Source organism: Lissotriton vulgaris, chromosome 7, assembly GCF_964263255.1.
Source record: "Lissotriton vulgaris chromosome 7, aLisVul1.2, whole genome shotgun sequence".
NCBI lineage: Eukaryota > Metazoa > Chordata > Amphibia > Caudata > Salamandridae > Lissotriton > Lissotriton vulgaris.
This window is the reverse complement of record NC_141695.1, coordinates 1,485,730,090-1,485,747,038: the sequence shown is the minus strand read 5'-3', so window position 1 is coordinate 1,485,747,038 and position 16,949 is coordinate 1,485,730,090. Positions and strand designations below refer to the sequence as shown.

At 44.9% G+C, this 16,949-nt stretch overlaps 1 protein-coding gene across 4 annotated transcripts in view; it reads left to right on the top strand.

Annotated features, from left to right (window-relative positions):
• Positions 1–16,949, top strand: part of ITCH (itchy E3 ubiquitin protein ligase) — a 1,274,207-nt gene that overhangs the window by 656,134 nt on the left and 601,124 nt on the right. For all 4 annotated transcript variants that reach the window (XM_086932290.1, XM_086932292.1, XM_086932291.1 and 1 more), the window contains one exon: positions 14,426–14,489. In XM_086932290.1, coding sequence (XP_086788416.1) covers positions 14,426–14,489 — 64 coding nt within the window. The remainder of the gene's footprint in view (positions 1–14,425; positions 14,490–16,949) is intronic.

Here is a 16,949-nt window from a genome sequence, read left to right as displayed (position 1 = left end):
CAGGAATTTGCATTCCCTGTCAGCCAGGTCTGTATAGTCATTCAGTTTCTCACGAAGTGCAGCTTTAGCTGTGTAGTTGGGTGGGTCGCTTTCCGCCTCGCTTCCGAGTTGCTTCAGCTCACGTTCAAGTTTCCGCAACTCATCTCTGAGGGACCTAAGGACACCTCCCCCTTTGGCAATACACCACCCCCTGACCGTCACTTTAAAAGCTTCCCAAACTGTGGTGATGCTGGAAACCGAGTTTATGTTACGGTCAAAGAAGTCCTCAATATCTTACTCCAGCTCTGCCTTAAAGGCGGAGTCCATGAGATGCGCAGGGTTAAGGCGCCAATTCAAATAGGGAGATGCGTCTTGCGGAATGCGCAATGAAACACACACTGGGGCGTGATCAGAAAGGGTGCGAGCCAGGTGGGATGCTGCTACTATCCAAGAGGAGAGCCCTGCAGAGCAAAAGATATAGTCAAGGCGTGCCCAAGTGGAGTGTACAGCAGAGTAACGTGTGCCTTGCATCTGTGTTGGGTGTAGGTGCCTCCAGATGTCCGTCAGACGGCATTCCTCAACTATATTCAACAGAGTGCGTTGGGAATGCGTGTAGTGCAAGGATTGAGGGTGGGACCTGTCTGCATTAGGGCGAAGAGCTGTGTTGAAGTCGCCTCCAAAGATTATATGTGCAATCCCCATCGACTGGATCTTACCCCACAGTGTGAGGAGGGAGGACGGGTCATCTACATTGGGGCCATAGTAGCAGGCAAATAGAACCCTGTGTGAGTATAGCCTACCCCATGCCATGCAGAATCTGCCTGCTGAGTCAGCTTCTGATCCCTCCAGAATAAAACGTACCCCCCGTCTCACCAGAATTGTCACCCCTCTAGCATAATTAGAGTACGAGGAAAACACTCTGCTGGAGGCCCATCGGGCTGCAAACAATGGAGACGTTCCCGACATTAAGTGTGTTTCCTGCAGCATTGCAACAGAGACACCATGCCTTGCCAGATACCCTAACACCAGTCTCTTCTTTCGCGGGTTGTTGAGCCCCCGGACATTCCATGACATCAATTGTAATTGCTGAATAGGTTGAGTCCCCTCTACCTCACCGTGTCGAGAAACACAAATAGGCATGTCTATGTTGCGCAGGTGTAATACCTTTACCAGAAGCTACGTCATGTAAACAAACAGTAATCATCAGCCCCACCCAGATCAACCCAACCTGAATGCTCATCAAGTAACAGTGAGTACGACTGTAAGAGATCAAATCCCCTTCCCACCCACACCGGCCACCCCTACCCTCCGGGTATAGAACACCTCCCGCCCCACCCAACATCCCAGAGAAACAAAGCGTAATAAACCAACAGTTCAGAGTCGCTTTTCCAGGTGCGCCCGACCTGCCCCCTACCCCACAAGTCACACCCAAAAGGCGCCAGCCGACAGCCGGATCGCCCTATTTGGGATGGAGCTAGGTTGTCGAGCCAATTCTAGTATTCAAACCGGCACTGAGAAAGTTAGTAAAATGTACCTCACCGGGAATGAAGGTCCTGGAACCGCACATAGGGGGCACATGCAGCCAACATGTGACTGAATAACCCAAGACAGAGTCAATCCTGCTGCTCCAGCGGCGAGCGTGAGCGTGATCTGTCTCCCTCTGCGTCGCGTCCAGCTCGGTCATGGCTTCGCTGCTTCAGAAAGTCTTCGACCTGTTGCGGAGTTGCAAAAATGTGCTGCTTGCCGTGGTGTGAGATCTTTAGTTTTGCAGGGTAGAGCATGGCATAAGAGATATCCAGAGATTGCAGTTTCTTTTTAATCATTGCAAATTTCCGCCGGGCCTCTTGCACTGCAGGGGTTAAGTCCGGAAAGAAGGATAGTGTGGCGTTGCCATAGGCCACAGTACCGATTTCTCGGGCACGGCGGAGCACTGTATCACGGTCCCTGTATTTAAGGAACCGGGCAATGATGGGCCTGGGGGTGGCTCCTGGGGGTGGTTCAGCTGCTAAGGACCTGTGTGCCCGTTCCACTATCAGATGCGGGGAAAAGGAGTCCTTCCCAAATAGTTCCACGACTAAGGCCTCCACAAGGGGCTCCATCATCCCAGTATTGGTAGATTCCGCCAGGCCAAAAATGCGGACGTTGTTTCGTCGGGACCAGGCTTCCAAGTCCTCATTCTTTTCTGCAATAACTTTGAGGAGTCTGTCCATTTGGGAAACCTGGCGACGCGTGGTGGCAGCTCCATCCTCCAGCCCAGAGTCTCTGTCCTCCGCCTCCTTAAGACGCGTGTCATGTTGATCTAATTTCATCACGATACCGTCCATGCGGGAGTTCATGTTGTCAATTTTGGCGTCTATATTGGTTAGGCTTTGCTTCATGCCCAGGAGTAGGGACTTCAAGTCCTCGTCCGGCGGCTGGGCTGCGGCGGGGCTGTCGCCTGGCCCGGGCGTCATCTTGGTCGTCTTCCGGGCCTTGAACGGGATCTTCGACTGCTTGGCGTCGCCACGGCCCATGGCGCGCCCTGCGGACCAGATGCCATGATCGCAAGTCCGTCAGGAGAGCAGGAGCACCAGCGATGTCTGGACAGATGATTCGAAGGCAGAGGTCTGTGCCGGGCTGGGGTCGAGCAGACGAGTTAATGTCCCCTGTGTTTGGTACTACAAAATGGCGGCTGCTGGGCAAGGGAGTGGAGCCCCCATACTGCCCTCACCCGCCGGGACCTGCTCGGCAGTAGGACGGCAGGGGGGGGGGGGGCCCAGGGCGTCAACAGGTGCTAGTGTGGACCCCCCTAGGCCACCAGATAGCTCAGCTAATGTTCAGTCCCTACCGGAGGAGGGTGTAACGGCCGGGGTATCCTCGCGCCAAAAAAGACTGCCAGGGCGCCCACTCCGATCCGTGTATGGGGCCGATGGGGGATCCGTAGGCCGAAGGTGCCTCTCAGCTCCGATGGGCGCCAGTAAGTAAGCCGTGCGGGGGGGCGCCTGGACACACGGCAGGCGGGAGAGGGCAGCGGCCGCAAGCTGGAAGGTGCGCCCGGTCCCGTCACAGCGCAGAGGAGGAGAGGCGCACGAAGGAGCGGTTCACGGCAGATCACCTTCCAGGGAGGGGGGTGGGGGGGGGGGGGGGTCTCCTCACCTCCGCCCAAGGCCACCGCAGATGAGTCGCCGGGGCCGCCCGCTCCCGGAACACTGATGCCGCATGGGCCGCTGGGCCTAGAGTCCCCGATGTCGCGTAGTTCTCCGCAGCAGGGGAGCAGGCACGCAAAGGAGCGCGAAGGTCCGCTCGCCGGGTACGCAGCAGCTGTCCTCCGCTGTGGTGGTCTTGCCAAGGAGTTCTTGGTGTCGGAGCGTGCAGCTCGGTGAGAGGTTGTTCCGTGCAATTAGGGCGTTTAGAGCCGGTTAGGATGACCTGTTGGATCGTTAACGGCTCAACCAGGCGAGAGCCTCACTTCAGTGCGGCCATCTTGGTCCGGCGACACCTAGCGCCCCTGGAATATGGAGATCTTCACCGAAAAGCTCCTGGTGACTCAACTGAGCCAAGACATTTTTCCCCCATATTTGTGATCGAGCGAGTGCACCGCTCTCTAGGCCCTAGGCTTCCCCTGGGAGCCCCTCATCACCCGATCATTGCCAAATTCCTGATTTACAGGAACAAAGATGCAGCGCTCAAGAAGGCTAGGGAATTGGAGACCTACAATATGAGGGCTGTTCATTTTACTCTGCCCTGACTTTACTCTTAAAGTCCAAGAGACAAGGAGGCAATTTGAAAAGTAAACTGCAAGCCCAAACCCTTGAGTACGCCATGCTCTATCCCGCGTGACTCAGAGTAATGATGAACGGCGTATCAAAGATTTTCATAGACCCTAAATCTTTACAAAAAGCACTGGAAGACTACTCCAAAGCACCGAAAAGCAAGGGGGAAATGGGACAACAGATGGAGGCAGCAGGGGGCAATCTGGATGATCAGGACTAGAGACGTGATCTGATGGTGTTCTACCAAGCGAAATGGAATAAGTGGGAAGGGCGAGGGGTTCTTTATATATTAGCAAGTTCTTAGCCAATGGATACAATTAGTAGAGCTATGAAGATGTCTTGGACGCTTGAGGGGTTTGTACGTTTTTGTCATGCAGGTATGTGGGGTCTGACTTGATAGCCAATCCCTAAAGATTAAGTCTATTATCCTTCTATTTTGATATAAAGATGTAATCTGAATTGTCTTACACCCCTACCGTTGCAGAGTGGAAGGAAGTTATTGCTCCCCTGCTTTAACCCCTTCCATGCTGGTGACGAACCCCAGCCGTCATGCACTACAGTGCTCGTGTGCTGATGACGGCTGGGGTTCGTCATGGCCCGCCCGTGTTCTGCCGGCGGCCGCACACGGGGAAAATCGCGGCCGCACGGAAGGGGTTAAGACAAAGATACACTACTGTACTTGAGGCAACTAGATGCCACATAAGTTTCTAGATGGCTTTGGCTCTCTCTGTTGTGGTGTAGTGTGAGCAGTTGGAGAGGCAACATCTGCCACTGTGTGTGCTCCACCAGATGGTGTTATGCCATTTTTGGTTGACTTTCAGGAGGGAGGGTTATATCGTACACGTCAAGTTGGGGATGACGTGGTGTGGGTGGGGGAGGAAGACTTCAGTTGTTTGTTTGAACCACAGTGATTGTATTGTTCCTACAACAGTGATGACAGGCAGCTGTATACACCAGCTAGAAGTGGAATAGGTGGCTTTGATTTAGACTGCTGGATCCCATTTAGATGAGAGAGGGAGAATGCAATAAGGTGAGATCTCACCTGGAACGTCAGGGGACTTAATATTCATCGTAAAGTAAGAAATGTAATTGCATATCTCAAGCGACATACCATAGATGTTGTGTTACTGCAGGAAACTCACTTACCTGCAGACAGTAAGATTGTAACGCAGAGGAAACTTCAGGGTCACTTTCACGCTTCTGACTTCTCGACCCACGCAAGGGGAGTGCTCACCTGGGTGAATCCGAAAGCAGGAATTACACTAGAATCGATTGATGCAGACACTGAGGAACGATACGCAATCTCTAGATGCTAGGGGTAAGGCCTAGAATTACTAGTGGTAAGAATTTATGGCCCAAACTTTGGCAGCCCGCAATTTTATCAATCTCTTTTAACATGCCCACACATGAAAACCAACCACTCATAGTTAGGGGAGATCTGAACTGTGTTCTTGACCAGCACTGGACTGTTCAGGTGGTCCATCTAGGCACGCTTCGTCCTGTGCAAAACTCATAGCGGATCCTATGGCGCGCCTGGACTTGGTAGACATTTGGCACACTTGCTTCCCCGGGCAGGGGGGTTACACTCACTATTCAGCCCCTCACGATTTACACATGTGAATAGATTGGCTACTAACAAGAGCATTATATCCAATGGTTAGGAAATGCACGATACACCCACAGACCTTATCAGACCATGCACCAATAGTAGTTGAGCTACTTTGTCCCGCAGAAAAGACCAGCCCCATTTACGTGGTGTTTCCCCCCTTACTCATTGCTGGATACTGCCTTTAAAACTGCCATATTTGAGGCTATAGAAGACTTCTTTACAAATAATATTGGCTCAGTTAATAGTTTCGCCACAATCTGGGAAACTTTTAAAGTTTATACCAGGGGCATTGCAATCTCCAAGCACTCAGGGGTGCTGCGCTCTATCAGACACCGCCGAGATAGTTTGGAGAAACATCTGGCTGACCTAGAAAGACCTTACTTCGCGGGGTGGAGGGGGGGCACTACTGAAGAGTGAAAAAAGTCACTAGAAGACGTTGCAGATAGTGAGACCAAACATATGGGTAAATATGCTGTGGCCAGAGTGTATGGCGAGGGGGATCGTGCAGAGGCAACACTGGCAGCTCTGCTACGTAATCGAAGAGAAGTCGCTGCGGTCACTACAATTCGCACAGAGTCGGGGGAACTTTTGACAGACTCTGAAGATATTGCAAAACAATTTGGTCAGTATTACTCCGAACTGTATCCCTCTCTGAAGTCCGCAAACAAGAGCAACATCTTGGACTACCTTGAACACCTTAAGTTACCTTGGCTGACTAATGAACATCGTGAATATCTTATGAGACCGCTTGAGGCCTGGGAAATACATGAGGCTTTGAAAAATATGCGATCAGGATGTGCCTGGGAAATACATGAGGCTTTGAAAAATATGCGATCAGGATGTGCCCCCGATGAGGACAGTCTCACAGTTCCTTTTTATAAGGAATTCAGAGATCTTGTAGTACCTCACCTAGTGACATTGTTTGAAGAAATAAGTGAGTCTTGAGAGATGCCCCCTACAATTTGAGAAGCCCTGATAGTTACAATATTGAAACCTGGTAAATTATCACACTAGTGCTCCTCATTCCGGCCATAGTGCTGTTGAATGTTGATACCAAAGTATACCCCAAGGTCCTTGCTAACCGTCTTGCCCCCCTGGTGCCGGAGGAAGCAGGCTTTGTCCCAGTGCGCAATTTGACATACCACCTGCGTACCTTCTTTGGAACAGTACAACACACTAACCTGGGGGTCAAGGTGGCTGCTGTCTTTTTTTAGACACCGAGGAAGCCTTTGACTCCGTGGAGTGTTCGTTCATGAACATGGTGCTACGAAGGATGGGTGTGGGCAACTATTTATTAAGCTGTTGGCCATACTGTATACCTCCCCATCTGCAAGGGTAAGAATTGGAGACATGTGCACTACCCTTATCAAAATATCCAGAGGTACCAGGCAGGGTTGCCCTCTCCTTTATGCACTTGTAACAGAACCTCTCCTTTATGCAGTTGTAACAGAACCTCTGGCCTCCCATTTAGAGAATATCATGGATGGAAAGGAATTTGATTCCCAAATTATAATCTAATAATATCATTTTATGCAGATGACACGCTCTTATACATTAGAAACTCCAAAACTAACTTGCCTCCCGCTCTCAGAGAATTTTTTTCCGATTTGGGGAATTTTCTGGTCTAAAGATTAATGGGACCAAGTCAATAATATTCCCATTGTCCGAGATTACTGTTCCTTTTGAAATGGAATTCCCTCTGACCTGGTCAAATGAACTGGTGCGATACTTGGCTATCTGTATTCATACAGATCCGGAGATAATCATCAAAAAGAACTATGGCAGGGCAGTCACCACACTGGAGGACCATGAACTAGACATTGCTATATGATGCCACTCATGCCTATTGCCATGGATAAGATCTATTGTAGGTACAATTTACTGATGTGTTCGAGATACGATGTTACAGTCATTGATGTGGTTCTTTCATGTTTTCTTTTTTTGGTTTTTGTTTCTTTCTTTCCTTATTTTTTTTACTCGAGCGTAGTTGTTATATCCGCCATGATACAGTATTGCTATCGCCTGATATGTTTGTATTACGTGGTATAAAATCTCGATAAAAACATTTTTTTTACAACTTACTTAAAGGACACTTTGGACTTCTTGAACAAAATCGCAGGAATCCAATTTGGAGACTATGAAAATCCAATTTTATGTACTATCAATACCAAATTGCTTTACATCTCAATCCCACACAATTTAGGTATAGAAGCAGTGGAGTCATTGTTGTCGAGCTCTAACATGGGAGATGACTTAAGTGTTTCTACTTGAGCTATATTTTGTTACCTTATATTATAGCTACTTCAAATGGAACGAGGCATATTACTTAAAAATAAATGGAACTTCAATGGGCTATTGTGCAGCTCCTTGCTATGCCTATCTTTTTATATATAATTTTGAGCAAGATAACATCCTCACTGACCAGGTGTGGCAAGAAAATCTCCTCACAAATTGCCCCTACATAGATGACCTCTTTATCATTTGAAGAGGTACTAAACTAGAATTGATCACAGCCATAGAGAAACTCAGTGCCATTGATGATGGAATTGTTTTATGGCCTATGTTATGGTCTATGATGGACTATTGTTTTAGTTACTTGTGTGTTTAGACTCTTTAGACCACATGTAAGCACCTAGGCACTTTATGGTTCAGTTGTATAATGGCACATAATGTTTATAGTATTTATTGTATATCCTTGGGAACTACTTGATCATTATATTTTACTTTTACTATGTTTAATGAATGACTGCGATAAAATATGTGTATATGTGCTATCAATGTTCCAGTACGGAATGTAACCATTTAAACATTTTTTGTGTACAGTTGTATATCAACAGGCGAATTAGGGAAACAAAAATGGACCTAGTTAACATATCACATTTTTAAAATGACTGAGAAACTGTTTTTACTCATGATTTTAATGTTTTAATTGCAATTATTTTTGTTAATCAAGTATTAAAGAATTATTTGAATTGCTTTCACCCAGATTATCAGTGATAGAAGCATCACATTTTTTAATGTGATCACCATGAGCAACAACACATTGGAAAACAACATTCATGTGAAACTTGCTGACTGCAACAATCTCTTATATTACAGCACTTTTAATCAGAATCACACAAAAAATGCGTCTACCTTACTTACAGTTGGTAAGAATAAAACAAATTGTTGGAGATCCTATGAAGTTTAACACAGGAAAACCATATGGTGAACAGATTCTCACAGCAAGGCTACCCCAATACAGTCGCTCAAAAAGCAATTGAACAGGTCTGCACCAAAGACAGATTGCAGCTTTTGACCCCTACGAGCTCCATCAAGAACTCCAGGAGAATGGTGTATGTTTCAACCAGAAGCACCAAACTCATGGAACCATATTGAGGTACTGGCCCATGCGCCAAGCCGAGAATTACTTCAGTGGGGTATGTAGCCAACCCCCAGTCTTCTTATATTAAAGATCAAAAAACTTCAAAGAACTTATTACATTCAAAGAGAAACCAAAGGATACGCCTTTACACAAAAAGAGACTGTTACTTGTCTAAATTGTTGCAAATGTAACATCATCATCAAAGGAGCCACAATCGCCCATCGGTTGAAAGGGACTAAGATCAAACTGCATACCACAGCCATGTGCGATTCCAAAAACATCATCTACCTATTGAAATGCCCATGCGGTCTGGCCTACGTTGGCAAGACCGAACTCAAATTCAAAACCAGAGTAACTAAACACAAAATTAACATTCAAGAAACAAAAAGTCTGTTGTGGCTTTATATTTGCACGCACAAGGGCACAATGTCTGTCAACTAAGGTTTACCATATTGGAGTCTGTTCAAATAAGAGAGGACATTGATTTCAAGAAGAAGCTACTCCGGAGGGAGATGTATTGGATCAAGGAACTGGACACTTTAATACCAAAGAGACTGAACGATCGTATGGAATTTAGTTGCTATTTATAGCTATGATAAACATTTGCAGTATAAGTAATCACATGTACATGAATTAACTTTGTGTTTACATATGTGGTTGAATGCTATATGATCTATGGCACCAGATATCACGTTCCTACGTAAATCGTTTTTATCACACACTAGCTGCTGCAAACGTACTACCTCTATGCATGATGAGCTCCAACTCACCGTGAGTGAATTTAAAAGAGGGACTCCATATTATTATACAACTCACCGAGCAGATGTAACAGTGTGATATTCATTTGTTATTTGATATGTGTTCAGTCATTTTTATAAGCCAGTTTCCACACGGTGTGCTAAATATCTCAGGGTAGCTCCACATCACATTCATTTATTATTTGATAGATGTCTAGCATCTGGTTTGCTTGCGCCCTGTTATGCATGAAGAGCTCCAACACACTGTGAGTGATTTTAAAAGAGGGACACTATATCACTGCAGAACACACTCAGCAGGTTTAACATTTGTGATCAGCTGACACGTGTTTAGAATCAGTTTTACATGTTGGTTCCTGTGAGGTGTGCAAAATATCTCATGGCATACTTGCGTAATATTTATCTGTTTGGCACACATTCAGTATCAGTTTTATAGGTCGGTCCCCGCACGGCACATTAAATGTCCCACGGCAACCTCACTCCATATTAATTTGTTTCATGGAATCTTTTAGGTTTTAAACAACTACTCTTATTAATTTTTTAGTTTTCGGTGACTTTGTGAATGAAACATGTTGTCTCCTGTCATTTAAACATGGCACTGACCCATTTTATCTTAGGCTGTGAGCTCTTTACCATAAGCGTTATCCCTTTTTCATGGTGAGCAACCCTTGTATTTAAAGACAAAAAAAATGGTGTGCATTGTAAAAGCTGCCGTAGATGTGATACATGGGAAATACATAAACTTCTCGGTGAATGCGCACACAAGCTTTCAGCTTCTTTAACAAATATTATGCCTTCATCTTTGTTTATGGTACCGACAAGTGTTTCTGCATCACCAAAATGTACAGTATTGCGCTCAGGGGACCCTGCTCCCAAGTTGGGAGGCCGCAACAGTTCCATTTGACTCACACCCATGATCAGAAGGCAATACCCTCGTGCACACAATCAAACTGACTCGTTGGGACTATTCCTATTTTGAGTCACTAAGGAGTCCATTGTCGACTTGCTTTGAAGATGCAGTACTTGCCACTTGGGGTCTGAAGCACGGATAGTTGTGCTAGAGAATGCCAGCAAATCTAATTGCAAGACTTTCTTTTCTATGTATAACGGAAAGGATAATACAACAGACTCGTCCATGGACGGATGGGCAGTTCACCTATAAGAGCTCTCAACCAGAGACCATTGGTCAGATGCAGAGAAGATACTCCACATCAATGTGTTGGTACTCCGAGCCATATGGCTGGGTTAAAGTGTTCCTTCTCAGATTTGCAGGTCAGCCAGAATGGACAACACAGCTTCTATGTTCTACATAGCAAACAAGGAGGAATGTGGTTCAGACCCCTCTCAGAAAAGGCACAACTGTTGTGAAACTGAGACATTTCTCATAAGATGTACTCTGCTGTAGAATAGTGCTGCCAGAATGATCATGCAGATTCTCAGTTGGCAGCTTTCAGAGTGTTACGAGTGGGAAGTGCACCAAGACCAAGGGAATTACATTCAGTAGATCGAGTTGACCCATGATCGATCTGTTTGCCACTCTGAACAACAGCAAATGTCGGTGCTTCGGAAGCAAGTTTTGGCAACCAGTGATGATAGGAATTACCTTTTCGCTCAGTTGGTCTAAAATATTTGCTTACTCTTCCTTAGTTTCCCCTAATCCCCAGGGTGCTGAGGAAGGTGAAGATGGATTATTGCACTCTATTCCTCATTGCTCCAGTGTGGCCACACCAGTACTGGTATAGTGATCTCCTTCATTTATCAGCACGTCCAGTCATTCCTCTGAACATGGATCCTGTGATCCTCTCCAGACACCACAGAGAGATTATCCATCACAATCCCAAGTTGCTTAACTTGTCAGCATGGTACTTGAGCATTACAGTTTGGACATTTGCATCTGTCACAAGACGGTGGAAATACTTTGATGCTAGCTCAAGCTCCAGCAACCACCAAGACCTGCAACTACAAGTGGACACATTTCTGTATCTTGTGTAGGACATAAAGGTCATTGTCCTCTTCAAAATACACCTCTCCAAATTCTCTCAGATTTGTTGAACTTAAATATTCTACACTCAAAGTTAATCTTGTTGCAATTTCGAAATTCAAGAGAACTGAACTGTTGTCATCTACTCTGTTCTCCCAGCAGATCATAAAACAGTTTATGAAGGGGCTCTTCAGAGCATTCCCACATATTCGACATCCTCTGGTTTCATGGAAAGTTAATACAATACTATCCGTTAATGCTACTCCTATTTTAATGGATACCTGAGGACCATTTGAAATTCATCCCCTGGAAGACTGCTTCTCCTAGGCTTGATATCTGCAAGGAGAGTGAGTGAAATTCAAGCGTTCACCATCAAGGAACCTTTCCACCGATTCACAAAAGATAAGTAATTTTGAACACTAACGCGAGATATACACCCAAGGTTCCTACTGACTTTCTCTTAAATGAGCCTGTCATTCTCAGATCTTTTTTCCAAATCCATCTACAACAGCAGAAAGATTGTTCCATTCATTGGACTTGTGTAGATGCTTTTACATAGACAAAACAAAGAACATACGCATATTAGACCAGCTGTTTTTTTTTTTTAGACAACCATAAAGAGACCATCCCATGTCCAAACTGGGGATAGCTCGTTGGCGCACAGCCTATATTTCTTTCTGGCATGTCAAGGTTAAGCACCCCATCAACGAAAGAGAGGGGACGCATTCCACTAGGAGCATAGTGTCAACTGAGGCACTCTATGCTGATGTGAAAAGACATCTGCCTAGCAGCCACCTGGATGAGCAGAACCACATTCACGAAACATTACTGCCTAGACGTGTTTGCAAAAGCTGATGTAGCAGTGGGACAACCAGTCCTCCGAAATTTGTTTCGATAAAGGGGAGCCCGCTTCTTGCTTTTGTTATGCCTTATAATGTGCACTGCTTGCTATTCTGATTTAAGCACTTGAGTATATAAAAGATCCATTGTTGGAAAAGAAATGAGTTACTGACTTGTAACTCCAGTTCTCTAACGTGGATATCTTTTATACATTCACATGCAACAATCCCTCCTTCCTGGTCAGAGGCTCATTCAATAGCCTCTGACCAGGAAGGAGGGATGGATAGTGGATAGTGGAGAAGTGTGGCTCACTGGTTAGAGCAGGCAGACCCTGAAGCAGAGGGCAGACCCGTGACCAGGGTTCAATTCCTGACGCGGCAGGGTCTTGAGCTCAAATGTCCGCGGACTCGATAATTCTCGCTTCGGTGCCTGACCTAATCATGGGTTCACACTCTGCAACTCTGGGCATTAAGCTTGCTTAATCTCCACAACGGCCCCCCGCGGCAGGATGCCTGGCTTTCACCTTGGGGATGCCCGTTAGGGGCTATCTCACAGGGAAAAGCCATGACGGGTTCCCAAGTCAAGCGCCGATATGCCTCCGGGTAGTCGAGCGCTATATAAGAACATACAAAAAAAATATATATATATATATACTCTTCTCACACTTTGGCTTTGAAATGGAAGCTATTGTGGCCTCTATGAGTAATAGGAAATCTTAAGCTGCCCGCTCATTAACTGAGGTTTGGATTCTTTCAAATGAAGTGGATGCGCTACTAAATAGGTAATGTTTCAAGACTATGGCCATTTTATCACTATATAGTGCTATTTTAATGTACTGGGGATTGCCAGCCTGACTACAGAGAATGATACAAGCATGAGAAAATATAAAGTTACCAACGCTGGAGAACTGGAGTTAAAGGTAAGTAACACATTTCTTCCTAGTTACGAAAAAAGACATTAGTCTTCATCCGATCTTAGACCTCAGGTCATAAACTACTTTCTGTGTAAGAAAAAGATCAAGATTCTGTCCCTGGCTCAGATGTTGCCCGAACTGAAATTGGAAGACTGGATGGTGTCTGTGGATCTGCTGGACACATATTTTCACATACTAATTCCGCAATCGCACAGGAAGTACTTGTGCTTCATGGTTGAAAATTAGCATTCGGTTTGATTTTGGCTCACCAAGTCTTCATGAAGGTGATAGCAGTGGTCGCCGCCTATCTCAGACATTCAGGAATCCCAGTCTTCCTGTACTTGGATGGCTCCTTGTGACCAGCTCTCCAGCGATGGTGTTGCGCCTCCTTCTTGTAATAGTGTCTTTGCTGTTTTAATTTGGCTTTTCCATCAGCAGACCCATGTCTCTTCATAGGGGCAGTACTGAACACTACATTAAGTTGAGCCTTTCCCCCTCCTAAGAAGATAAGCAATATTCAGGCTGTAAAGCAGTTGTTTCAAAATGTAGCACATGTTCCAGTCCTGATCGTATTACACCTGGTAGGTTTGTTACCTTTCTGTATCCTCTTGGTCACTCACTCTCCCTGACATATGAGGACCCTTCAGTGGTGCCTCACATGCAGCGATTCCAACATCACAATATCTTTCACATTTTTTAGTGATGTTAGGGGAGGCAGCAGTAGATTTGACATAAAGGATTGTGAAGAAGAACCTAGTTAAAAGGATGGCATTCCAGCCTCCACCAGCAGTGGCTCAGACAACTCTGTAATTCCTCTTAAGGCCCACTTGTCAGGTGTCTTACAATTCAACCTGTTACCTTAGCAAGGTTACATAATAACTTTTCGCTGTCTGCTTTCATAGAGCATGATGCCAGTCTGAGACACTACATCCCATTTAGCTTTCACCTTCCTGTTTGGTCTGCTCTGACTTTTCATTCTTTAATGAGTGTTTCCTGTGAGTGAAGAAGCGCTCAGCAATGCTGTTCCGTAGGAGAAAAGACAACACTACTGTAAAGGAAAGTCCCCATTTTGTTTCAGGTGGCAAGTCAATTTAATATATTTCAGACTTAACTTATTAGAGAAAGCCATTTTGAGCATTAATATTAGCACGTTCTGATTGAAAATGGTGCATGTAATATCCTAATGTTTACCTCCATCCACTAACAGTTCCTTTACACTGCTTTTGTTGTAGAATCAAGATTATCCAGGTCAAAATAAAGAGTTTGATCCTCTGGGACGATTACCACCTGGGTGGGGTAAGTAATGATTTTTCTGATTTTGTTCTCTACAGAAATGTGTGGAGAATGCTAGTATCCAGAACTGTGCAGTTTTTATTTAACTTTATAAAGTGATTTTAACCTCCAGGCAGTGATAAAGTCATGTTTTTTTTAATTTGTTGTGGAAATAACTGCTGTTGGAATTTATGTTGTGGCAAGATAATTTAGGATTGGGATCAGGCCACTGATGCCTAAAAAAGTTCAGAAAAGGTTCTTGGGTGAACATGCAGGTCATGAGGTATATTTTAATTGACATTGAAGTTTTACCAACCTATTCAACAATGAGAAGGAATTCAAGCGGAGACCCCCTGCAGAGATGAGCACTTGCCACTGCTCTTGTGACCTAATTCACAAGGCAACACAAGGGAGCAGGAATTGGTGAATTGGCAAGAGCATTGATGTGCGAAATGACAGAATTTGTTCCAGTTGAATGCTGGAAAAAATGGAGTGGCAAATAATGCACAGAAGGTGCAGAATGAAGGGATGTGTCCAATATGGCATACTCAAACAGTGGTTCCAGAGAGGAGAATAGTAATTAAAGGCGATTCAGTTTAGGTAGAGTTCATTCTGAGACCATTTTTCTTTTAAGTAATGATTATTTTGTATCAGATGTTGGTAAAGGTGACAAGTATTTTCCAATAGCCTTGACAATCCTTGACTGATTCTAAACCGAATTTGTACATTAGCTAAATGTGTTTTTCAAAAATGCAGTAAAAGTACTTGGAAAAGAAGCTTATTATACACTTATTTTCTAATCACTCATCTGGGAATGTCATATAAAGGCGAAAATTGATGTAAGCTTGACTTTTTCAGTCACACATCTCTTGAAGTCCCAAACTTATTTTACCTTCATTAGGTCTCAGTTACTAGACTGCACATGCGCTGTCTGTTGCACAATGAATTGTTAACTTACAGAAGGCTTTCCTTCCTCTTCTTGTGTTTGTCCCTCCCCTGGAGCACAAACACATTACTTGTGTTTTTCCATTGCTCTCTTTTCAGATGCTACTTTTTTCTTTTTGTTTAATCATTCCACGATAGTGCACGTTTTCCAAATGTTTCCTTTGTGTACTTAGCTCGCCGACCCCCTTTTCTGTACTGTGGTGTTCTCTCTTGCTCATGCACTTCTTCCCTGCCCCCAACATTGCTTTCTCACCTGTGTCCTTATCCCCACCTGTTCCACATTGCTTTCTTTAACTCTTTTGCTCCCTTGCACTTAATTTGCTCTCTGTTTGTCTTCCTCCCCACCTGCTCCCTGTGTTGCTTTCCCCAACTTGCCCCCACCCCGTGTTGCTTCTTCTCCCGCCTTCCATTTCCCCATGTTACTTCTGACCCTCTCCGATCCCCACGGTTTCTTCCGTCCACCCATTTGCTTTCGTCCCCTCTGCCCTGCTAAAAAAACAAACTAAAATCATTCTTAATTTTCGATCTAACTCTGCTAGCGAAAAAGATAAAAAAGCGGCTCCATCATTTTGAAGTCATACACACCACACTTGCATACGCTACAAAATGATGCTGTTGGGCTTTAAAAAATATATCTTTAGCCATGCTGCATAGCATCTTGGATAGGAGGGTCAGATTGACTTCGCCAATGCTAGTTAATGCTTTGTTGGTGTGATATTTGTGGCATACTTTCAGACTACTAATATGCAGTAACAATGCCAGTAAAGGAATGACTAATTAAAAATCCAAAATATAGAGGGAAAAATGTGCATTCCCAATGAAAATTCATGTCATGTTAGGTGTATTTTGTTTAATATGCTCTGCCATTTACTTTGCCTCTTAGTGGTTTGGTGTAGAGGTTTGTCTATGAATTTTTGTTCGCCCATAGTGTGGGAACTCTGTAGACGGTGAATGATGTCTGTTTACATATCCAGGCCTATTAAGTAGCTGTGGTGGTGCTTGAGTGTATAGCTTTCCTTACATATGGGGGCCTTTTACAGGTGGGTCTGGTGACCTACCATCCAAACACGTGGTATTGGCTTGGTTTGTCTCTGCTATGCGTATAACATTGAGAGTTCTGATCATTTGTCCATTTGACAAGCCCAAGGCAACTGTGCTGTTAAAAACCATTGCTTGTGGTCTTGTTGTGCTTGGCAAATCATTTGCTGCTTTGTTTCTACCTTTCCTTAGCTTGGTGGGTGATTGTGCTGGTGTTTGAGGTATGTGGTGCATGATTTTATTGGCACTTGTATAATTATACTTATGCCAGGTCAGAACCTGGCACCTCAATTGAATGGTCCGACCTTTCCTTAGATACTGGATTAATTTAAATGTCTAGCTTGATTATGTTATCTAATCCTTTCAGTGACCGAGCATGATTCCTCCTGGCTCGTGACAGAGGTTCACATGTTTTGCTGCCTCTGTGTTTCCCAGAGGCTCAATGCTCGTTCTCCCAATCCTGGCTGCGCAAATCTGAGTCGGATGTTGCCCTTCCCACAT